Source organism: Chelonia mydas, chromosome 25 (genome assembly GCF_015237465.2).
Source record: "Chelonia mydas isolate rCheMyd1 chromosome 25, rCheMyd1.pri.v2, whole genome shotgun sequence".
NCBI lineage: Eukaryota > Metazoa > Chordata > Testudines > Cheloniidae > Chelonia > Chelonia mydas.
In genome coordinates, this window is record NC_057858.1 from 1,488,816 (window position 1) to 1,513,388 (window position 24,573).

The 24,573-nt window shown below is 44.7% G+C and overlaps 1 protein-coding gene across 1 annotated transcript in view; it reads right to left on the reverse strand.

The window, feature by feature from the left end:
- Nucleotides 1-754: 754 nt before the first annotated feature.
- LOC102937109 (excitatory amino acid transporter 5) overlaps nucleotides 755-24,573 on the reverse strand; it is an 80,623-nt gene continuing 56,804 nt past the window's right edge. The window contains exons 9-11 of the mRNA XM_007059377.3: nucleotides 23,880-24,014; nucleotides 5,669-5,768; nucleotides 755-5,554 (exon numbers count right to left, since the gene is read on the reverse strand). Of these exons, the coding sequence (XP_007059439.2) occupies nucleotides 5,417-5,554; nucleotides 5,669-5,768; nucleotides 23,880-24,014 (373 nt within the window). The 3' untranslated portion in view covers nucleotides 755-5,416. The remainder of the gene's footprint in view (nucleotides 5,555-5,668; nucleotides 5,769-23,879; nucleotides 24,015-24,573) is intronic.

A 24,573-nucleotide genomic window follows, 5' to 3' on the forward strand; every position in this document is an offset into this window, starting at 1 on the left:
AAGATTCGCATGATTGGAATATTAAAATCACTGGCTATAACCAGGAAGGGTAGAGGGAGCTGGACACATAATCAGAGGCTTTATCTGCACACAGACTTGCACCAGTTCAACTTAGTTTGTTTACAAACGAATGTAGTTAAATCAGTGCCAGTTTGCATGTAGTCAAGTCCAAAGGTGCTATTACCTGCTTTAGAATTATTGACAACTTGGAAGCACAAGATCTTAAGGAATACTTGGGGATCAATTATAGGGAACAAAAGAAGGCATTGAAAGGAGTCTGTTATGGACTACCAAATAAGATTAGAGAACAGGGTAAACAGCTCACTAAGCACCTGTCTTTAATGAATAGAAAGAAAAAGTGCATTATCCAGGGAGGATTCCAACCTGAGAGATTTGATGGCATGAGACCTGTAATAATAGAAAATTATAATTTTGAAAAAAGAAAAGGAGTACTTGTGGCACCTTAGAGACTAACCAATTTATTTGAGCATAAGCTTTCGTGAGCTACAGCTCACTTCATCGGATGCATACTGTGGAAAATACAGAAGATGTTTGTTTTTATGCCCACAAATCATGAAAAAATGGGTGTTTATCGCTACAAAAGGTTTTCTCTCCCTCTGCCCCACTCTCCTGCTGGTAATAGCTTATGTAAAGTGATCACTCTCCTTACAATGTGTATGATAATCAAGGTGGGCCATATCCAGCACAAATCCAGGTTTTCTCCCCCCCCCCAACACACACACAAACCCACTCTCCTGTTGGTAATATTTATTTGAGCATAAGCTTTCATGAGCTACAGCTACAGGTAATTACAAATGGATAGTCAGATACAGGCTATCAGTCCTCATTCTCAAAGGCACCTGTACAACACTTTCAAAAGACGAGCTTTGGAGCTTAAATTCATAACTTTGCTAGACACTAAAAATCATGGTCTTAATAAAGACTGGATTTATGGCATTCCAGCAGCCTGTAACACACTAACATCCCTTTACTACAGGGCCCCTTTAGAATGTGATAATTACTGATGCTAAACTATCTGTTTGACCTTGTATTTAGCTGTGACTCTCTGAATACCTTTACCAGACCTGAGGGAGAGCTCTTGTATCGTTAGAAAGCTTGTCTCTCTCAGCAACAGAAGTTGGTCCAATAAAAGATACTACCTCACCCTCCATGTCTGTCTGGTTAGCCCGATGCCAGGCATAATAATGGAACTGATAATATATGGTTCTATCAATAAAGAATTTAAGGATGGAAATGCCAGTCAGAAGGGCTAGACAGAATATAGTTCTTGTAGTAAAAATAAAATTTATACTCTTGTAAAATAATTATATCAAGAACAAAGATAATTACGCTGATGTAATTTACTTGTATTTCCTAAAGGCATTTGCCTTCTTAGAACTGTACAATTTTTGATTTAAAAAATAAATAAATAAAGCACTGAACCATATTAATGTGTGGTCCCTATTAAATGGATCAAAAATATTATTTAAGTGGGGGTTTTTGAATGGGGCTGTTTCTAGTATGGCCCTGTAGTGAAGAATTAGAGAAAGGATGGCCCAGTGGTTAGGGCCCTAGCCTGCAACAATGGAGACCTGGGTTCAATTCCCAGCTCTGTGTGATCTGGGGCAACTTACATTAGGCCCAGATCCACAAAGGTGTTTAGGCACTTAAATCCCAGTTTTGGCTCCATGGTGATCCACAAAACTCCTGCCAAACCCCAGAGGTGTCTAAACTAACTCAGTGCCTACATTCCTGCCTCTGAACGTGCACACTGCCACCTCCTGCTAAGCCTCCAGGTGCCTATCTCCTGCCTGAGCCTCAGGAAGTTCACAAACCAGAGGAAAATAGAAATTTGCTTAAGTTGTGGAGGGGTCTCACCCACTGGATCGGATCCCATTTGAAATGTGGTAAAAAGTGGTGCCACCAAATAACTTCTAGCCCAGTGGTTAAAGCACCCTCTTGAGAGATGGGAGACCCCCTGTTCAAATTCCTTCTCCCCCTCCAGCAGAGAGAGGAATTGAACGTGGGTCTCCCACATCTCAAGTGAGTGCTGTAACCACTGTGCTAAAAGTTATAGGGTGGCTAGCTTGAAGATGAATGTAGTTTTGAATAAACTATTGGTAAAACCCATTTGATCTAGAGGCTACCACCTCATTAGTTTTTGTGTCTCAGTTGCCTTCCTTGTGGCCATTGCTTTGGCAGAGACTGTTAATTGGCAAGAAATTCAGTTTACAAAGATGCTTTTTCTATTACTTTTCCTGATGAAATAGAACTCTGGGCAGCACCCAAGTTCCCTCCTGAAGTTGTTTCTCCCCTTCAGTTGGGATATTATTCCCCTAAATTAGAGAAATAAATTTAATGGCATCACCTAGAAGTCTGAGCCATTACATTTTATTAGGGTAAATAATTTTTCAGGAAAACAAATGCTTTACTTTTTAAGCCTGTATTCTTCCCATCCACCAGATCGTACTGTCATGTTAACAGATGCAGCAACCACCAGTTGTGATGCTCTCTAAGAGAAGGGCTCTGGAATACAACATAAGCTTACATGTTTGTGTGTTAGAATTGAGAGCAATTTGATCACCGCTGATGGCCTTTTCCCCCCCTTAGGTACCCGGAAGAGTTGTGTAAATATTAAGACAGTACCATCATGCAGTCTATCAGCATTTAGGATGGAACTGGATCTGTCTGAGAGAAAATAGCATCAGTTTATCTTAAGGTCTGATTCTAAACTAATTTTGTTATACCTGTACAAAAGGGCTAGGGATATCCTTATTATGGTTTTAAACAAATTTCAGTTGAATTGGTGCAACTTTCTCTGGGTATGTCTACACAGCAAAGAAAAACCTGCCAGCTGATTTGGGCTCATGAGGCTTGGGCTGCAGGGCTGTTTCACTGCTGTATAGACTGCCCAATTCGGGCAGGAGCCCAGGCTCTAGGACCCTGTAACATGAGAGGGGCCCCAGTCTTGGGCTCTAGCCTGAGTCTGGAAGTCTACTCAGCAATGAAACAATCCAAGTCGGCTGGCACGGTGGCTAGTTACTGTGTAGACCTATCCTCCGAGACAAGGCTTAGGACCAATGGACTCTGTCCCTCAACTGCACTGAAAGGGTTTATAAGACTAGTATTTTTTTTTAATTTCAAAGATTTTCATTCCATTTTGGATTTGAGAATATGAAAGAAATTTCTTAACAAATTCAAATTTTGTGTAGGAATATTAGCGGTCTTTATTCCTCCCTGCAATCTTCAGGAGGGAGTGGAATTCTTGATCTGAAGAGTAATTAATAGTATGTAGTATGTAGGTTGTTTGGATTATGGTGGCTCTCAAAGGTCCCGGTGAATTTAGAGGCAGCCTCCATGACCCAAAAAGCTTTTCAGTCTAACTTGAAATGAAGCAACAAGTGTTTACAAAAGTGGCTTTATCCTCAGTCCCTTTTCCCTCAAGGGTACGTAGGTTTTAGTTGTCTTGATTCTGAAAATATAAAAAGGTTTTTTTAATTAATGAAATCTGCTGTCCCCAACTGTCACAAACTGTCCGTTCCTGGCTGGCTGATTTCTGCTAGGTGCTGTGTACCTACAAAGGTCGCTGAGGCCCTGCTTACACTTTCTTATTGCAGCCTTGCAGGGCCAACCATCATAAGGCCCAAAGCTGTCATTGACATTTTGATTAAATAAACTTTAAAGGAAAATATGGGTTTGGGCGGCACACACCTATTTGCATAATTTTAATAGCATTTGCTTTTGTACTTGCCACATAGAAGATGCAGTTTATATTTTTCTTACAAAAACAGAAAAAAAATTAAAAACACCCCAGAAGATTACATTGAATCATACATAGAAATTTTAGATCCAGCTTATAAAATTTTTGTTCTTGAAATAATAGCCTCTGCACGGCGCACTGTAGTAAATGAAACCATGAATTCACACCATTGTCTCTCTTTTGGGGTAATGTTGATTGCTAATTCAGTAGAACCACTGAGGTCTAAGTATGACTGTTTTAAATTGTTATTATGTACTGCAAGGAACAGGCGCTTGCATGCATCCAAAACCCCCATGCATGCCTTTCCACAGACTTCAAAGAGAGTCAGATCAGGCCCTTGTGGAATTCACTGGGTGTTTCCTTCTAGGGAATGCAAAATAAATTAATGGGTGTTTGGGAAAGGCAGAGCTTTGTTATATTGGAGTGGTAGCAATACACTGGGGTGGGGGAGAATGATATTTCCAGAAGGATATAAACTCACTCATGATTCCCCCCCCCCCAAAAAAAAAAAAAAAAAGGTCTTGATCTATTAAGGCTGCATTTGGAACAACATTCAAAACAGGGCCAGGTCCTCAGCTGGGAAATCAGCATAATTTTATTGGGATCTGGTCAACTCACTGATGGGGAAAAATTATGTGGGGAGGATTGGTTCATATGACATGTTTTATACTTGAGGAGGAAGATTGATTCATAAATAAAATATATTCAAAAGCACTGTTTTAGTGCTTGAACATATTTTTAAAAAAACATTTAAAGCCAGATAAAATTGTATTTTCCATTTCCTTTTCATCCCTACATGCAGTTTCCAGTTGCTTGCATTTAGTTCAGATTTATCATGAAGAAACCAAAGAAGATTTTGATTCTTGTATTCCACTCTCACCATGCAAATTTTGCCATTCATTCCCAAATCTTGTGTTTAGTACCTGCATCTTCACCATACTAGCTGGAGCAGTCATTGACAGAGCCACGAATGGTTGTTGGGAGCCTTATCAAGTGAAAAAATTGGAACATTTCCAAACAACTCTGCTCCTAAATTCTGTGTCCAAAGATGTCCAAACAGCCTGTTCCTTGAAGACAAAATTACATTTGGAATGACAGCAGAAAGTCTGCTTGAAATGTCCATTTTTAGAGAATATAAAATCTCTCTATAAAAAAAGTTTACCAACCACAATTTTAAAATAAGATAGTCAAAAAATTATCTGCATAATAAACATAATGCAAACTGACAGCAATTGCGAACAGAGAATGGGTGAAGACCATTGCTGGAAGGTGACAAAGCTCTGCCTTGTCTCAGCCCCTTTTTAAAACAACCAGCTAAGGTTCTTCTCTAATAACTATCTATTCCTCTGTCCTAGAAAAAGAAAATGGTGTTGAGAAAATAGTGGCATGAAACCTTTAAAAATCTGTTGCTCTGGACTGTCAAGACAACGACTTCATAGATGTAGCCTCTCAGGTTAAAGCCGCAAGCAGTTGGCACTGCTGCTTCCTGTTTAACTTCTGGCCAGTACAGTTGTGCTGCTGTAGCTCTTTGAAGCCTCCCAAAAATGGATTTTTCTGCCTTTTTTGTGCACAGTAAGGCCCACATGTACACACAGAGTAGAGTGGCTACGTGTTAGCACCAAAATCCTCTTCCTGGGAATGAAAATGCTATGGCCATTACACCTGGCAGATATTGTAATTAACTCCTGTTCGTTCGGACAACGTTTCTACAATCATTTCCATCACGTGGTCTTTGGGCTGGAGAAGGGAGTTCTTGGCAGAAGAAAGCTTCTCTGTGTTGCTCACTGGATCTTGCTGCAAAAACAAGAAAGATCTACTCTTAATTCTGCTCCCTGACCTGCCCACAGTTTTTGTATTTGATTTTAGCTCCGGCACCCCTCTTTTTTTCTCCCAAATGGATATACATACTTTTTCTGGCTTTGGTGCAAAATCTTTCCGGCAGACATGTGCTATGATGCCCGCAGCCAGTGCATCACCCAGGACGTTGGTCATTGTTCTAAGTCGATCTCTAGAAGAAAAAAGAGCAGTGAGAGTCAGTAGTTTTGGTGAACGTGCTGGTGGTGATCAATATTGGGAAGATTAATCTGATTTCCCCTGCAAGAACACAAGCAAAATAAATAATCTCTTGCATTTCCATACTACCTTTTATCCCAAAGAGATCCCAAAGTGCTTTAAATATATGCACGCACAGTACACTGATTTGTCTCACCTAACATTGCCAGGCAACTGCCTCTGGAGTAACATGCAACAGCTATTCAAAAGGACACTGCCAGGTCACTGAGCCCTACATTTTTGATTTACCAAAATGTGAATTAAAAGTTACAAAAATCTAAAAATTTATAGGTTTTTTTTTTATAACAAGAATTTTACTTATATTAGTAGAAGTAGATATTAGCTTAGCATATGTATTGATGGGACTACTACTGGAATACTGTATTCAATTTTGGTGTTCCCGCTTTTAAAGAGGATGTTGAAAACAGGATTTAGAGAAGAGCTACAAGATTTGAGGTCTCGAAAACACTTTACAATGCAAGAGTTGGGTAAAATTAATAAAGCTCCTTAAGATGCCTCAGGGAGTTTTAGGATTGCAATTCCCATTGAAAGATTTCTGCTCTTAAATCCTTTAAACTAAGGCCTAGTCTACACTTCATGGTTAGGTCGACGCAAGACAGTTTATGTAGACCTCCCTATGGATGTGTCTACACTTAAATTTCGCTTCTTCTGCCGTAACTGCCCCACTACACCAACTGAATAGCACCACCTCCCCAAGCAGCATAGATTCAAGGTGGATGTAGTTAGGTCGATGAAGTATCAGCATAGATGCTACGGTACTTACATCAACTGTTCTTGGCCTCCAGGAGCTGTCCCACAATGCCCCACATGGCTGTTCTGGTTGCCATTGTGAATTAGCTGCCCAAGGGTCATGTGGACAATACGCTGCTCTTCCCTTTTAAAACCGTGCACATTTTTGAAATTCTTTTCCCTGATTGCTCGGCTTGACGAGCACACCTAGCCTCTCTTCACGGTTGAATGTAACTGCCCAGCTGACCACGCCGGCTACACGCTGCCGATGTGCTCCTGCCTGGAGTATACAGGAGGTTTTGGATCTCCTGGGCCTGGTGGGAGAAGAGGCTGTGCAAGCCCAGTGCCACTCCAGTCACAGAAATGTGGACATTATGAGCAGATTACTCAGGGACAGCAGGAGAAGAGCTACAAGAGGGACCAGTGGCAGTGCCTCCTGAAAGCCAAGGAGCTGGGGCAGGCATACCAGAAGGCAAGAGAGGCCAACAGTTGATATGGTGCGGAGCTGCAGACCTGCCACTTTTACAAAGAGCTGCATGCTATCTTTGGTGGAGATCTCACTATGACCGCCGAGAGCCCTGTGGATACTTTAAGTGAGCCCAAGTCACAGACCCCTGCCGTGAACAGTGAGGAGGAGGTGGAGGAGGAATATGGGAACCAGGCGACCGGGGAAATGTAGCTGCCTGGTGAGCCAGAACATGTTTTTGACTCCACCAGTCAGCCCCAACAGTCCTGCTTAGGGAAGCCTGATGCAGGGGAAGGAACCTCTAGTAAATATGCCATTTTCTTTGAAATTCCAGGGATGGAACCCCCAAAGTAACAGGACACATCTGTTGATTTACCCTTTTTTACTTGTGCTAGAAGAGGTAGTGAAACAGCCAAGAGCGGGGCCACGTGGAGCAGTTTATGTGCCCAGAATCCTTCGTAGAGATCTCAGTGGAACTTGGATGGAGGTACTCTGCAATCCTCTACTGAAGGTTTCTTGGGAGGGCCTTTAAAACCTCTAAGGATGGAAATTCCACCACCTCCCTAGGTAACCCATTCCAGTGCTTCACCAGCCTCCTTGTGAAATAGTGTTTCCTAATATCCAACCTAAACCTCCCACACTGCAACTTGAGACCACTGCTCCTTGTTCTGTCATCTGCCACCACTGAGAACAGCTGAGCTCCATCCTCTTTGGAACCCCCCTTCAGGTAGTTGAAGGCTGCTATCAAATCCCCCCTCACTCTACTCTTCTGCAGACTAAATAAGCCCAGTTCCCTCAGCCTCTCCTCGTAAGTCATGGGCCCCAGCCCCCTGATCATTTTCGTTGCCCTCCGCTGGATTCTCTCCAATTTGTCCACATCCTTTCTGTAGTGGGGGTCCCAAAACTGGACACAGTACTCCAGATGTGACCTCACCAGTGCCGAATAGAGGGGAATAATCACTTCCCTCAGTCTGCTGGCAATGCTCCTACTAATGCAGCCCAATATGCCATAAGTCTTCTTCACAACAAAGGCACACTGCTGACTCATATCCAGCTTCTTGTCCACTGTAACCCCTAGGTCCTTTTCTGCAGAACTGCCGCTTAGCCAGTCTGTCCCCAGCCTGTAGCAGTGCATGGGATTCTTCCATCCTAAGTGCAGGACTCTGCACTTCTCCTTGTTGAACCTCCTCAGATTTCTTGTGGCCCAATCCTCCAATTTGTTTAGGTCACTTTGGACCCTATCCCTACCCTCCAGCATATCTACCTCTCCCCCCAGCTTGGTGTCATCTGCGAACTTGCTGAGGGTGTTTGCTGGTGATTAATCCCATCATCCAGATCATTAATAAAGATGTTGAGTAAAACCAGCTCCAGGACTGACCCCTGGGGCACTCTGCTTGATACCGGCTGCCAACTAGACATCGAGCTGTTGATCACTACCTGTTGAGCCCAACAATCTAGCCAGCTTTCTATCCACCTTATAGTCCATTCATCCAATCCATACTTTTTTGACTTGCTGGGAAGACTACTGTGGGAGACTGTATTAAAAGCTTTGCTAAAGTCAAGATATATCATGTCCACTGCTTTCCCCATATTCACAGGGCCGGTTATCTCATCATAGAAGGCAATCAGGTTGGTCAGGCATGACTTGCCCTTGGTGAATCCATGTTGACTGTTCGTGATCACCATGATTTTTCCAGGGACTGAGATGTGGCTGACCGATCTGTAGTTCCCCAGGTTCTCCTTCCCTTTTTTAAGAAGGGCCTGGGTGGCTTCAGGATGCAAATAGCAGCTGTGCTGTCTGCCTTTGTTACTCTCAGGAGTGAGATACCAGCTAAAATCACCCCTGCCTGTGGAAAACGGTGCTAGTGTTCAGTCTCATTGCCCCATACGCATATACTCAGGCTTGTGAGCTATTTCCCCTACCTCCTCCCTCCTGAGGGCCATATTCACAATGGCAGGATGCTGTGACTGGTGCTGTGCTCTGTCAAGCCTAAGCAGATGTGAGAATGTACTGCTTACAACTTTTGGGGAGCAAGGGAAGTGAGTTCAGTATCCTAAGTTTTGATTTCCATTGTGAATACACTGACAATGGTACCTCTCTGTGTTGTACCTGCAGCTGCTGCCATTGTGGCCTTCAGGGTCTCCTCCACACCCGCAGAAAGCCTGAGCCAGATAAGGAAGAGAAAGAAGAGGCCTTTTGCTGGCATATTCCAGGAGATCATGCAAGCCTGTGCTGCATCAGAGAATGAGACCAGGGCCTGGAGGATGACCATTTCAGACAGCATGGAGAAGGAAGAGTTGAGAGGAGAAAGGCCTGGGAGTCCAAGCAGGAAAAGGAGAGGGAGATGCACTAGGACATAATGGGGTTTCTCATGCAGCAGAGTTGCTGCACTGACTCTGGTAGACCTGCAGGTATAAGAATCCTGTGCTCGCCTCCCTCTGCAGCCCATAGAGAACTCAATGTCTCCTCCCTTCACCCCCCTCAACATTCCTCATGCCAGTGTTCACTCTAATTTTTCCCACCCATGTGCAGATTGAATTTTGTTGTGTGCACCAGTATGGAGGTGATGTGTGACACATCACCTTCATATTGGTGCACACAACAAAATTCATGTGGTGGGGGTGGGGCCGAGGGATTCCTGTGGGAGGGGGCTCAAGGCTGGGGTAGAGGGTTGGGGTGCAGGGGGTGAGGGCTCCGGCTGGGGGTGCAGGCTCTGGGGCAGGGCTAGGGATGAGGGGCTCAGGGCTGGGGGCAGAGTGTTGAGTGCAGGGGGTGCAGGCTCTGGGATGGAGCTTGGGATGAAGGATTTTGGGTGCAGGAAGGTGCTCCGGGGCTATGGCAGGGAGAGAGAACTCTTTCCCCCTTCCCCTCCCCCTCCCCTTCCCTACCCCAGTGCTCTCTCCTTGCAGCAGCAACTGGGCTGGAGTGGAAGAGGCACCTATCCCTGTCGCGGGAGCTCTAGGGCTGGGCCTGCAGGATAGGTGCCCCTCCCTGGCCCCAGCAGGTCCGGGCCAGGGGAGGGCCCTGGCTGGGTCCGGTCCACAGGGTGAGTTTGGGCGGGGGAGACCTCGCATGGCAGGTTGGGGGCCGGGCTAGGTGGGGGCCGTGGCAGGTCCCCAGCCGGGTTCCCTAAGCACCTGCATGGTGCTAAGTAGGCTGCTGCGCATCCGCGCAGCTTACAGGGAGCTTGGGTCACTGCACACCCCTACCACTCCACCCCAAGGGACGTTACAGACCATCAGCTACACATAGACTGACATGTGAAAGCCATACTTGGTGTATGTGTACCTGAAATTAAAATGTTTTTTTCATGCCCCTTCATAAGTTCTGTTCCCTTAATTTATTAAGTTTCAAAGGGTTTTGTAATTGCCTGGTTCATATTACAGAATAAAAATCCATTTTTTGGAACAAAATTCATCTTTATTGTTCACAACATGTGCTGTCTGGTGCTGAGCACGTCTGATAAGCACCAATTTCCTGTTACTTCATTTTGTCACAGAAACCATAACTTCATTCAAGACTATATAATAATAGGTGCATTGGCAATGTTCTATTTCTACACACACAGAATCACCACAAGAATCGTAGCAGGCTGCAAAATAGCATGGCCAGGTAGAGCACACTGTTCTGGCTCACTATTAAATGTTCTTTCAAAGCCTTCCTGAGCTACATCGCTCTGCACTGAGCCCTTCTAATAGCCCTTGTATCTGGCTGTTCAAATTCAGTATACAGCAGCTCCAGCTCCATCACGGTGGAAACTTTCCCCCTTTGACTCTCAGATATTATGCAGGACACAGCAGGCAGCTATCACCATTGGGATTTTTTTTCACTGAGGTCCAATCTTGTAAGTAAATAATGACCCTTCAAACAACCAGAGGCACATTCAACTGTTATTCTTCACCTGCTGAGCTGATATTTGAAGCATTCCTTGGTGCTGCTAAGATGGCCAGTGTATAGTTTCATGAGCCATGGGAACAAGGGGTAGGCTGGGTCTCCCAGGATCACTATTGGCATTTCAACATTCCCCATGGTAATCTGCTGGTTGGGAAAGGAAGTCCCTGCTTGCAGCTTTTTGCACAGTCCTGTGTTCTTAAAGATGCCTGCGGCATGCATCTTCCCTGACCCACCCACATTGATGTCAGTAAAGCATCCCCGGTGATCCACCAGCACTTGCATTACCATGATGTACTCTGTGGCAAGGTGGTCTGGTATTAAAATAGGGATGTGCGTGCCATCTATTGACCCTCCAAAGTTCACGAAGCCTATTGCTGTGAACCATCCACTGTGTCCTGCGTAGCAGGAGGTGCATAATGGCCCTGCACACTTGCATGACAGTGGCCTCCATGGTGCATTTCCCAACTCCAAGATGATTTCCCACTGACCGGTAGCAATTGGGCATTGCAAATTTCCACAGTGCAATTGCCCCTCACTTCTCCACGGTCAGTGCAGCTCTCATTTTGGTGTCCCTGCGCTGGCAGGCTGGGGCAAGTTCGGCACACAGATCCAGGAATGTGTCTTTGTGCATCCGAAAATTCTTCAGCTACTGCTAGTCATCCCAAACCTGCATGACGATGCGATTCCACCAGTCAGTGCTTGTTACCCAGGCCCAGAACTGGTGTTCCACCATCCACAGCTTCTCCATGAAAGCCACCAACAACCTTGAATTGTTTCTGTCTGTGTCCCACAGTGATCTAGTCTTCAAGGAAATATCGTGTTCCCCGCAGCTCCTCTTCGGGCTCTGCAGATACTGCAAGATCAGGCACCCTGTGCTTGCAACGCTCATGATAATAATGCAAAGCTCTGCACGCTCTGTGTGTCTGTCAGAGATGGTGGCCAGTAAGGAGGGACACATGGGTTTATGGGGATTTTGAAGAGGTGTGAAATACTATGGGATGCAGATGAAATTATGGGATGGAGAACACTTCATTATGGGAAGTTGACCCAATGCTCCCAGTCACACCTATGCAACCCGTTTCTGCTTCATGAGGCATTGCAAAAACTTCCCAAAACATCCTGTGTTGCATGGTGGCAAGTTGCACAGTGGAATACCAAACCACAGTGCACTGCACTATGCATCAATATGAGCGCTCCTGGTGAGGAGGTGTGTGCCGACACAAGGAGCATAGCGCGCACAAGCGATGTAATAACTGCGGCTGCTGTATGCCAATGTAACTTAAGTTGACATAATTTTTGTAGCGTGGGCATGGCCTAAGGAAGAGATAAGAACATAAGAATGGCCCTACTGGGTCAGACCGAAGGTCCATCTAGCCCAGTATCCTGTCTTCTGACAGTGGCCAAAGCCAGGTGCCCCAGAAGGAATGAACAGAACAAGTAATCATCAAGTGATCCATCACCTGTCACTCATTCCCAGCTTCTGGCAAACAGAGGTGAGGGACACCATTCCTGCCCAACCTGGCTAATAGCCATTGCTGGACCTATCCTCCATGAATTTATCTAGTTCTTTTTTGAACCCTCTTATGGTCTTGGCCTTCACAACATCCTCTGGCAAGGAGTTCCACAGGTTGACTGTGCATTGTGTGAAGAAATACTTCCTTTTATTTGTTTTAAACCTGCTGCCTAGTAATTTCATTTGGTGACCCCTAGTTCTTGTGTTATGAGAAGGAGTAAATAACATTTCCTTATCTACTTTCTCTACACCAGTCATGATTTTATACACCTCAATCATATCTCCCCTTAGCCGTCTCTTTTCCAAGCTGAAAAGTCCCAGTCTTATTAATCTCTCCTCATACGGAAGCCATTCCATGCCCCTAATCATTTTTGTTGCCCTTTTCTGAACCTTTTCCAATTCCAAAATATTTTTTTGAGATGGGGTGACCACATCTGCACACACTATTCAAGATGTGGGCATACCATGGATTTATATAGAGGCAACATATTTTCAGTCCTATTATCTATCCCTTTGTTAATTATTCCCAGCATTCTATTCGCTTTTTTGACTACCACTGCACATTGAGTGGATATTTTCAGTGAACTATCCACAATGACTCCAAGATCTCTCTCTTGAGTGGTTACAGCTAATTTTGACCCTATCATTTTATATGTATAATTGAGATTGTGCTTTCCAATGTTTACCAACATTAAATTTAATCTGTCATTTTGTTGCCCAGTCACCCAGTTTTGAGAGATCCTTTTGTAGCTCTTTGCAGTCTGCCTGGGTCTTAAATATCTTTAGTGATTTTGTATCATCTGCAAATTTTGCCACCTCACTGTTTTACCCCTTTTTCCAGATCATTTATGAATATATTGAATATAACTGGTCCCAGAACAGACCCGTGGGGGACACCACTATTTACCTCTCTCGGTTCTGAAAACTGACCATTTATACCTACCCTTTGTTTCCTATCTAACCAGTTACCAATCCATGAGAGCACCTTCCCTCTTATCCTGTGGCAGCTTACTTTGCATAAGAGCCTTTGGTGAGGGACCTTGTCAAAGGTTTTCTGAAAATCTAAGTACACTATATCCACTGTATCCCCTTGGTCCACATGCTTGTTGACCCCCTCAAAGAATTCTAGTAGATTGGTGAGGCATGATTTCTCTTTACTAAAACCATGTTGACTCTTCCCCAACAAATTATGTTCATCTCTGTCTGACAATATTGTTCTTTATTATAGTTTCAAGCAGTTTGCCCAGTAGTGAAGTCAGGCTTACAGGCCTGTAATTGCCGGGATCACCTCTGGAGCCCTTTCTAAAAATTGATGTCACATTAGCCATCCTCCAGTCATCAGGTACAGAAGATGATTTAAATGATAGGTTACAGATTACAGGTTTCAGAGTAGCAGACGTGTGTTAGTCAGTATCCGCAAAAAGAAAAGGAGGACTTGTGGCACCTTGGAGACTAACACATTTATTTGAGCATAAGCTTTCGTGAGCTACAGCTCACTTCATCGGATGCATTCAGTGGAAAATACAGTGGGGAGATTTTTCCACTGAATGCATCCGATGAATTGAGCTGTAGCTCACGAAAGCTTATGCTCAAATAAATTTGTTAGTCTCTAAGGTGCCACAACTCCTCCTTTTCTTTTTGAGGTTTCAGAGTGGTAGCCATGTTAGGCTGCATTGGCAAAAACAACCAGGAGTCCTTGTGGCACCTTAGAGACTAACACATTTATTTGGGTACAAGCTTTCATGGGCTAAAACCTACTTCATCAGATGCATGGAGTGAAAAATACAGTATTATAGCACCTGAAAATATGGGAGTTGCCCTAGCAAGCGGGGGGGGGTGGTCAGTGCTAACGAGCAATTCAATTAAGGTGGAAGTGGCCTATTCTCAATAGTTGACAAGAAGGGTTGAATACCAAGGGAGGGAAAATTACTTTTGTAGTACTAACGAGGCCAATGCAATCAAGGTGGCCCATTTCCAACAGTTGACAAGAAGGTGAGAGTATCAGCAGAGGGAAAATTACTTTTTGTAGTAACCCATCCATTCCCAGTCTTTATTCAGGCCTAATTTGATGGTGTCCAGTTTGCAAATTAATCCAGCTCTGCAGTTTCTCGTTGGAGTCTGGTTTTGAAGTATTTTTGTTGAACAATTGCCACTTTTAAGTCTGTTGTTGAGTATCTAGGGAGATTGAAGTGTTCTCCTCCTGGTTTTTGAAGGTTACAATTCTTGATGTCTGATTTGTGTCCATTTATTATTTTGTGTAGAGTCTGTCCGGTTTGGCCAATATACATGGAAGACTGGCATTGCTGGCACATGATGGCATATATCACATTGGTAGATGTGCACGTGAATGAGCCCTTGATTGTGTGGCTGATGTGGTTAGGCCCTATGTTGGTGTCCCTTGAATAGATATGCGGACAGAGTTGGCAACACCGTTTGTTGCAAGGACTGGTTCTTGGGTTAGTGTTTTTGTTGTGTGGTGAGTATTTGCTTCAGGTTGGGGGGCTGTCTGTAAGCGAGGACTGGGCTGTCCCAAGGTCTGTGAGAGTGAAGGATTGTCCTTCAGGATAGGTTTGTAGATCCTTGATGATGCACTGGAGAGGTTTTACTTGGGGGCTGTAGGTGACGGTTTCAGGTAATTGAAGGCTGCTATCAAATTCCCCCCTCACTCTTCTCTTCTGCAGACTAAATAAGCCCAGTTTCCTCAGCCTCTCCTCGTAAGTCATGGGCCCCAGCCCGCTGATCATTTTCGTTGCCCTCCGCTGGACTCTCTCCAATTTGTCCACATCCATTCTGTAGTGGGGGGACCAAAACTGGACGCAGTACTCCAGGTGTGGCCTCACCAGTGCTGAATAGAAGGGAATAATCTGCTGGCAATGCTCCTACTAATACAGCCCAATATGCCATTGGCCTTCTTGGCAACAAAGGCACACTGTTGACTCATATCCAGCTTTTTGTCCACTGTAATTCCCAGGTCCTTTTCTGCAGAACTGCTGCTTAGCCAGTCTGTCCCCAGCCTGTAGCGGTGCATGGGATTCTTCCGTCCTAAGTGCAGGATTCTGCACTTGTCCTTGTTGAACCTCATCAGATTTCTTTTGGCCCAATCCTCTCATTTGTCTAGGTAACTCTGGACCCTATCCCTACCCTCCAGCATATTCACCTCTCCCCCATTTTAGTGTTATCTGCGAACTTGCTGAGGGTGCAATTAATCCCATCATCCAGATCATTTAATAAAGATGTTGAACAAAACCAGCCCCAGGACCGACCCCTGGGGCACTCCGCTTGATACCAGCTGCCAATTAGACATCGAGCCGTTGATCACTACCCGTTGACCCTGACAATTTAGCCAGCTTTCTATCCACCTTATAGTCCATTCGTCCAATCCATACTTTTTTAACTTGCTGGTAAGAATACTGTGGGAGACCATATCAAAAGCTTTGCTAAAGTCAAGATATATCACATCCACTGCTTTCCCCATATCCACAGAGCCAGTTATCTCATCATAGAAGGCAATCAGGTTGGTCAGGCATGACTTGCCCTTGGTGAATCCATGTTGACTGTTCCTTATTACCTTCCTCTCTTCCAAGTGCTAGAAAATGGATTCCTTGAGGACCTGCTCCATGATTTTGCCGGGGACTGAAGTGAGGCTGACTGGTCTGTAGTCCCCAGATTCTCCATCGTCCCCTTTTTAAAGATGGGCACTATATTTTCCTTTTTCCAATCGTCTGGGACCTCCCCCGATCGCCATGAATTTTCAAAGACAATGGCTCTGCAATCACATCAGCCAACTCCCTCCCTTCATTGCATTGGCCTTGTTAGCGCTACAAAAGTAATTTCCCCTCCTTTGGTATTCACCCCTTCTTGTCAACTGCTGAGCACGGCTCCCAGTGCTGTTGCACTGTCTACACCGGCGCGTTATAGCGCTGAAACGTGCTGTGCTCGTGGGGTGTTTTTTCACACCCCTGAGTGAGAAAGTTGCAGCGCTGCAAACTGCCAGTGTAGAAAAGCCCTAAGATATGATCTGGTCATGATCTGTACATACTTGAACAAGGAGAAGACATCTAAGGTCTTGTTTACATAGGGACACTCAGGAAAATTGAGCTGAATTAACTAAAGGTGTGAATTTAAAGTGGATTAGTTAAACTGCATTAAACACCTGTTTGCATGTTCATATCGGAAATAAAGTGGACTTAATTTGATTTAGGCCTGGTCTACATGAGGCAATTAGGTCTGAAGGATTTGTGAAAAATCCACAACCCCCTGAGTGATGCAGTTAAACTGACCAAACCCATGGTGTAGACAGCACTAGGTAAATGGGAAAATTCTCGACCTAGCTACTGCCTCTCGGGGTGGTAGATTATCTACGCTGACAGGAGAACCCCTTCTGTTGGTGCAGGTAACGTCTTCAGTGAAGCGTTACAGCAGAGCAGCTGTGCTACTGCAGCATTTGAAATGTAAACAAGCCCTTAGTTTAAGCAAATTAAGCTAAAGCCACTCTAATTCTGCATAAGAGTGTCCACCCAGGGGTTTAATGCAATTTAATCCACTCTAAAAGTTCATTTGAATTAACGTTTTTGATTGTCCCTGTCTAGACAAGCCTTGATTCTACAGTGCTCTTTAACAGAGTGGGGCACAACAAGATTCAATGGCTGAAAATTGGATTAAAAAAATTTAAACTGAAAACAGGATGCAAAATTTTGAGTGTAATTTACCATAGGAACAGTTTATCAAGGGATATGGTGGTTTCTCAATCACTTAGTCATCCAACAGATATGTTCTAATTCACCCACAGGTTTTTGGACTTGAAGCAGAAATTACTGAGTGAAAATCTATGGCTTGAGTTGTGCAGGAAATCAGACTGTGACCATAGTGGTCCCTTCTGTACTTAAAACCTATGAATAAGCATAATTTCTGCCCTCTATATCTCTGTCATGTCCCGTCTTATTTGTCTCTTCTCTAACATATACAGTCCCATTCCTCTTCAAGTGATTGTCCATGTGGTTTCTAATCTTGATGCACATGTGTATGAGATCAGATTCTTTCAGCCAGCAGAGTCCATGGGGGCTGATGTCCTCTCTCATCCCCAGCTAACAGCATAAAGCAGGTCCAAGAGTCCCTCAGGTGCTTTGCTAATACAGAATGCCAGAGTCACTCTAGTCATGGGAAGCAGGGCAGACTGTGGAATCCATGTGGACAAAACATCTGGAAGAATCAGTTACTGTAAGGTAAGCAACCAGTCGTTCACGGTTGCCTGTTTGCTTGGAGGTGGATGCTAGGTTAAACAATGACTGTAGGACATCCATATCAAAGTGGTCATCTAATCTGAAAGTTTCACGCTGAGCAGAGATCTTCATTGAGCGGTCTTACAATGATGCCCAGGTTTTTTTCTTAAGTTATTATAGTTAATAACCTACTTCATCAGATGCATGGAGTGGAAAATACAGTAAGCAGTGTATATATATTACAGCACATGAAAAGATGGGAGTTGCCTTACCAAGTGGGGGGTCAGTGCTAACGAGGCCAATTCAATTAAGGTGGAAGTGGCCTATTCTCAACAGTTGACAAGAGGAGGTGAATATCAGGGGAAATTACTTTTGTAGTGCTAATGAGGCCAGTGCAATCAAGGTGGACATCGCCCATTCCCAACAGTTGACAAGATGGTGTGAGTATCAGCAGAGGGAAAATTACTTTTTGTAGTGACCCATCCACTCCCAGTCTTTAATCAGGCTTAATTTGGTGGTGTCCAGTTTGCAAATGAATTCCAATTCTGCAGTTTCTCGTTCAAGTCTGTTTTTGAAGTTTTTTTGTTTAAGAATTGCCACTTTTAAGTTTGAGTGACCAGGGAGATTGAAGTGTTCTCCTACTGGTTTTTGAATGTTACAATGCATAGAAGCTCTCAACACCAACATTCCACACACAGATGGACTATACGCTGTCAGGAACAGTTTCCCCCGATAATGTCACGGCAAACCTGGTGGCTGAACTGTGTGACTTTGTCCTCACCCATAACTATTTCACATTTGGGGACAATTTATACCTTCAAATCAGCGGCACTGCTATGGGTACCTGCATGGCCCCACAGTATGCCAACATTTTTATGGCTGACTTACAACAACGCTTCCTCAGCTCTCGTCCCCTTACGCCCCTACTCAACTTGCGCTACATTGATGACATCTTCATCATCTGGACCCATGGGAAGGAGGCCCTTGAGGAATTCCACCAGGATTTCAACAATTTCAACCCCACCATCAACCTCAGCCTGGACCAGTCCGCACAAGAGATCCACTTCCTGGACACTACAGTGCTAATAAGCAATGGTCACAAAAAGACCACTCTATTCCAGAAACCTACTGACCGCTATACTTACCTATATGCCTCCAGCTTTCATCCAGACCACGTCACACGATCCATCGTCTACAGCCAAGTTCTAAGATACAATCACGTTTGCTCCATTTCCTCAGACAGAGACAAACACCTACAGGATCTCTATCAAGTGTTCTTAAACCTACAATACCCACCTGGTGAAATGAAGGAACAGATTGACAGAGCCAGAAGGGTACCCAGAAGTCACCTACTACAAGACAAGCCCAACAAAGAAAGTAACAGAACGCCACTAGCTGTCACCTACAGCCCCCAACTAAAACGTATCCAGCGCATCATCAAGGATCTACAACCTCTCCTGAAGGACAATCCCTCACTCTCACAGACCTTGGGAGACAGGCCAGTCCTTGCTTACAGACAGCCCCCCAACCTGAAGCAGCAAATACTTACCAGCAACTACACACCACACAACAAAAACACTAACCCAAGAACCTATCCCTGCAACAAACCCCGTTGCCAACTCTGTCCGCATATCTATTCAAGGGACACTATCATAGGACCTAACCACATCAGCCACACCATCAGGGGCTCGTTCACCTGCACATCTACCAATGTGATATATGCCAGCAATGCCAGTCTTCCATGTATATTGGCCAAACCGGACAGTCTGTACGCAAAATAATAAATGGACACAAATCAGACATCAAGAATTGTAACATTCAAAAACCAGTAGGAGAGCACTTCAGTCTCCCTGGAGATTCAATAACAGACTTAAAAGTGGCAATTCTTCAACAAAAAAACTTCAGAAACAGACTCCAACAAGAAACTACAGAACTGGAATTAATTTGCAAACTGGACACCATCAAATTAGGCCTGAATAAAGACTGGGAGTGGATGGGTCACTACAAAGAGTAATTTTCCCTCTGCTGATACTCACCTTCTTGTCAACTGTTAGGAATGGGCGACATCCACCTTGATTGCATTGGCCTCGTTAGCACTACAAAAGTAATTTTCCCTCCCTTGGTATTCACCCCTTCTTGTCAACTGTTGAGAATAGGCCACTTCCACCTTAATTGAATTGGCCTCGTTAGCACTGACCCCCCCCCCTCCCCACTTGGTAAGGCAACTCCCATCTTTTCGTGTGCTGTAATATATATACTGCTTACTGTATTTTTCACTCCATACATTTGATGAAGTGGGTTTTAGCCCATGAAAGCTTATGCCCAAATAGATTTTAGTCTCTAAGGTTCCACAAGGGCTCCTCGTTATTATGAAATGTATGTATTAACACTATATAAGGAATTATAGATACTCATTGATGTTAGGCTGTGCTGACTGCCCAGATAGGAGGAATTGTCACAGCTAATGACCTGTCTCCTATGTAAATTAAGCATGATAGAATCAAACAATGGAAGCTCCATTTACATAGAAATCATACAGGGGAATGGAAACCTCATAGGAAGGGCTGCAGGGACTCTTTGGCATCTGTCACTAGACAAACACAATAGGCCAGAGTTCTTGCAAGCTGAGAAAGATGGGCCCTTCAGTGTGGGGGACCTTGTCTCTGGAACTGAATATTGGTGAGAAACACACTTAGACAAAGGTCTTTCACCTAAGAAGACAAGGGAAGCTAGCACCTTGTGCTTTTGTGGACAGTCCTGGCTGAGGGACAGTCAGCCATGGCTGGGAAGAATGACTAGTGAGAGAAACCATCTTGAACAAGCTTGTATCTTGCTAGATTAAATTTTCATAGAATCATAGAATACCAGGGTTGGAAGGGACCTCAGGAGGTCATCTAGTCCAAACCCCTGCTCAAAGCAGGACCAATCCCCAACTAAATCATCCCAGCCAGGGCTTTGTCAAGCCTGACCTTAAAAACTTCTAAGGAAGGAGATTCCACCACCTCCCTAGGTAACACATTCCAGTGTTTCACCACCCTCCTAGTGAAAAAGTTTTTCCTAATATCCAACCTAGACCTCCCCCACTGCAGCTTGAGACCATTACTCCTTGTTCTGTCATCTGCTACCACTAAGAATAGTCTAGATCCATCCTCTTTGGAACCCCCTTTCAGGTAGTTGAAAGCAGCTATCAAATCCCCCCTCATTCTTCTCTTCTGCAGACTAAACAATCCCAGTTCCCTCAGCCTCTCCTCATAAGTCATGTGTTCCAGTCCCCTTATCATTTTTTGTTGCCCTCCGTCGGACGTTTTCCAATTTTTCCACATCCTTCTTGTAGTGTGGGGCCCAAAATTCCAGATGGGGCCACACCAATGTCGAATAGAGGGGAATGATCACGTCCCTCGATCTGCTGGCAATGCCCCTACTTATACATCCCAAAATGCCAATGGCCTTCTTGGCAACAAAGGCACACTGTTGACTCATATCCAGCTTCTCATCCACTGTAACCCCTAGGTCCTTTTCTGCAGAACTGGTCCCCATTCAGTCCCTAATCTGTAGCGGTGCATGGGATTCTTCTGTCCTAATTGCAGGACTCTACACTTGTCCTTGTTGAACCTCATCAGATTTCTTTTGTCCCAATCCTCTAATTTGTCTAGGGCCCTCTGTATCCTATCCCTACCCTCCAGCGTATCTATTCTGCTCCCAGTTTAGTGTCATCTGCAAACTTGCTGAGGGTGCAATCCACACCATCCTCCAGATCATTAATGAAGATATTGAACAAAACTGGCCCTAGGACTGACCCTTGGGGCACTCCACTTGATACTGGCTGCCCTCTAGACATGGATCACTACCTGTTGAGCCCGACAATCTAGCCAGCTTTCTGTCCACTTTATCGTCCATTCATCCAGCCCATACTTCTTTAACTTGCTGGCAAGAATACTGTGGGAGACCGTGTCAAAAGCTTTGCTAAAGTCAAGGAACAACACGTCCACTGCTTTCCCCTCATCCACAGAGCCAGTTATCCCATCATAGAAGGCAATTAGATTAGTCAGGCATGACTTGCCCTTGGTGAATCCATACTGACTGTTCCTGATCACTTTCCTCTCCTCTAAGTGCTTCAGAATTGATTCCTTGAGGACCTGCTCCATGATTTTTCCAGGCACTAAGGTGAGGCTGACTGGCCTGTAGTTCCCAGGATCCTCCTCCTTCCCTTTTTTTAAAGATGGGCACTACATTAGCCTTTTTCCAGTTGTCCGGGACCTCCCCCGATCGCCATGAGTTTTCAAAGATAATGGCTCTGCAGTCACATCCACCAACTCCTTTAGCACTCTCAGATGCAGTGCATCTGGCCCCATGGACTTGTGCTCATCCAGCTTTTCTAAATGGTCCCGAACCACTTCTTTCTCCACAGAGGGCTGGTCACCTCTTCCCCATGCTGTGCTGCCCAGTAGTCTGGGAGCTGACCTTGTTCATGAAGACAGAGGCAAAAAAAGCATTGAGTACATTAGCTTTTTCCACATTCTCTGTCCCTAGGTTGCCTCCCTCATTCAGTAAGAGGCCCACACTTTCCTTGACTTTCTTCTTGTTGCTAACATACCTGAAGAAACCCTTCTTGTTACTCTTAACATCTCTTGCTAGCTGCAACTCCAGGTGTGATTTGGCCTTCCTGATTTCACTCCTGCATGCCCGAGCAATATTTTTATAATTTAGAAGTTTTAGATTTCTAGATGTGTGTGTTCGCTTTTATTTGCTTGTAACCCTTTCTGACTTCATTCCTTTTACTGAGCATCACTAAACCTATGTCCTATTGTTAATGAATTTGGTTTACTTTACTATAAGCCAGCTCAGTGCAGTGTTTAAAGAGAAGGGTGTATTTACCAGTTAAGTTAATAAGCTGTGACGTGTTTTTGTGTCTTTAGAGGGTCAAATGAACCTTATTGTTTCTCTGAGCTGTCCAGGAAAAGGCTGGCCATTTCAGGATACACAGTTTGGGGAAGATTCTGCACTGGGAGTGAGTTAGGGTCACCCTGCTAAGATTGTCCAGATGGGCTCAACACCCTCCCTCTACCTGCCTAGACCTTCAGAAAGGGTTTGTGGTACAACGAGCCCTGGGAGCTCTAGGTGCCTCTGTATGTATGACCAGTAACAGAGCAGACCTGAAGGAGCTGAGCACCTCTGACAGGATGACTCAGACAATACCTCAGTCTCATAAGAGTACCTCCTTTGCGTGCTACCAGGATGGTCCATCCCTGGCATGGTGTACTGGTAGGGGGACGTCAGCTAGGAGAGCCAAAATTTCAATGAGCATTTCTTACAGGCACAGTTTACTGAGGGGTTAGCACCTAGTTCCCTAAAAGTTCACGCCTCTGCTCTTAGTCGCTTATGGGCCTCGTGTCCAAATTTCTTAGGATAGTCTCTTTCCTCCCTTCAGCCCCACCGTCAGGTTTCTGGTGGCACTTTGCGGTTTTAACTTGGTATTCAAAAGTTAAGTGATCCCTCCTTCATACCCTTGTCCTGCTCTGACCTCCAGTTCCTCACACTTAAGGAGGTATTTCTGGTGAATAAGGGAACTAGCAGCACCTGCCCATCTGATGTTCCACAGCGACAAGTTCATGCTCTGTTCTCCTAGTTTTGTCCCTTCCACTCAAACCAAGGAATTTTCTCTCCCTAGTTCCTGTCCTCACACTAGGAAGAAGAGAATCTGGCATGTTCTCAACCTCAGGTGAGTCTTGAGAATGTACCTAAATGGGTCAGAATGTTTTAGGAAGGAAGAATTCCTCTTCGTTCTATCTGGGGGCTCTAGGAAAGCCCATGACACGCCATCACCAAATGGATCACAACCTGCATCAAAGAGATACATCGGCCACATTTTCAAAATTGGGCACTGAGCCTGGAGCCTGACTTTCATCAGGGCTGAACATGATTCCAGCCAAATGGAACGTCTAAAATCAGGCCCAAGCTGGGCATTCAAAAAGGTTGGCCCCATAAATTACCAGCCACTTAAGAAAATTGTGCTTCAGTGATTTCCTGAGGGTGTCACAAGGAGTCCGTGGCAAAGACAAGAACACAATGCAGAGTTCCTCGTTCCATGCCGTGTTCTGTGTCCCCTAGACTCCAGCCATGTCCGTTAGAACTACTGTAGTTATATTTGCATAGTCAGAATACCCAGGGGTCACTGTGCTGAAGATTAAAAGCAGCAACACAGGATATGGGAAAAAAGTACTTACAAAGCCCAGTCAACTGCAATGATCAGTGTGATGTCATCCGTGGGCAGGCCAACAGAGGTTAGTACAATGACCATTGTAACGAGCCCTGATTGGGGGATTCCCGCTGCACCTATGCTTGCTGCTGTCGCTGTTATGCTGCAGAAATAGAAAGGCCACAGCACCTCAGTCACTTGGAAGGCTCTTCGTGATTTTGATTGTTTGGCAAGGTAAATGTCACCTCTTTCAATCAGCATTCATCACCCAGCCTCACCCCCTCCCAGGCTTTCACATCACCGTGGTGAGCTCCGTTGACTAGCTGGGGAACACTCACTCATAAGCCCCTCAGTATTAAGCCTCAATGTCCCCCCAACCAACTTATCTGCCTGTCTCAACCAGTGAGCCACCATTGCGGATTACAGAAATATTTCAACATATGTCTGATGTTTCTGTGCACCTAGTGGCTTGTTCCGACCCTGCAAACTTTTCATATAGCAAAGGCTCCTTGAAAATGTATGTGCAGGCTAGATTTGAAGAAGAATGCTTGTAATTAAGCAAAGTTTTAATACAGATTTTTGTGACAGATAGCTTTAGGCCTAGTCCTGCTTCTACTGAAGTCAACAGGAATTTCTTCCTATTGACTTCAGTGGCAGTGAGAAAGCGAGAGAGAGTGAGTGTGTCCATCTGTCCATCCATAGGTGACAGCAAACAACGCTTT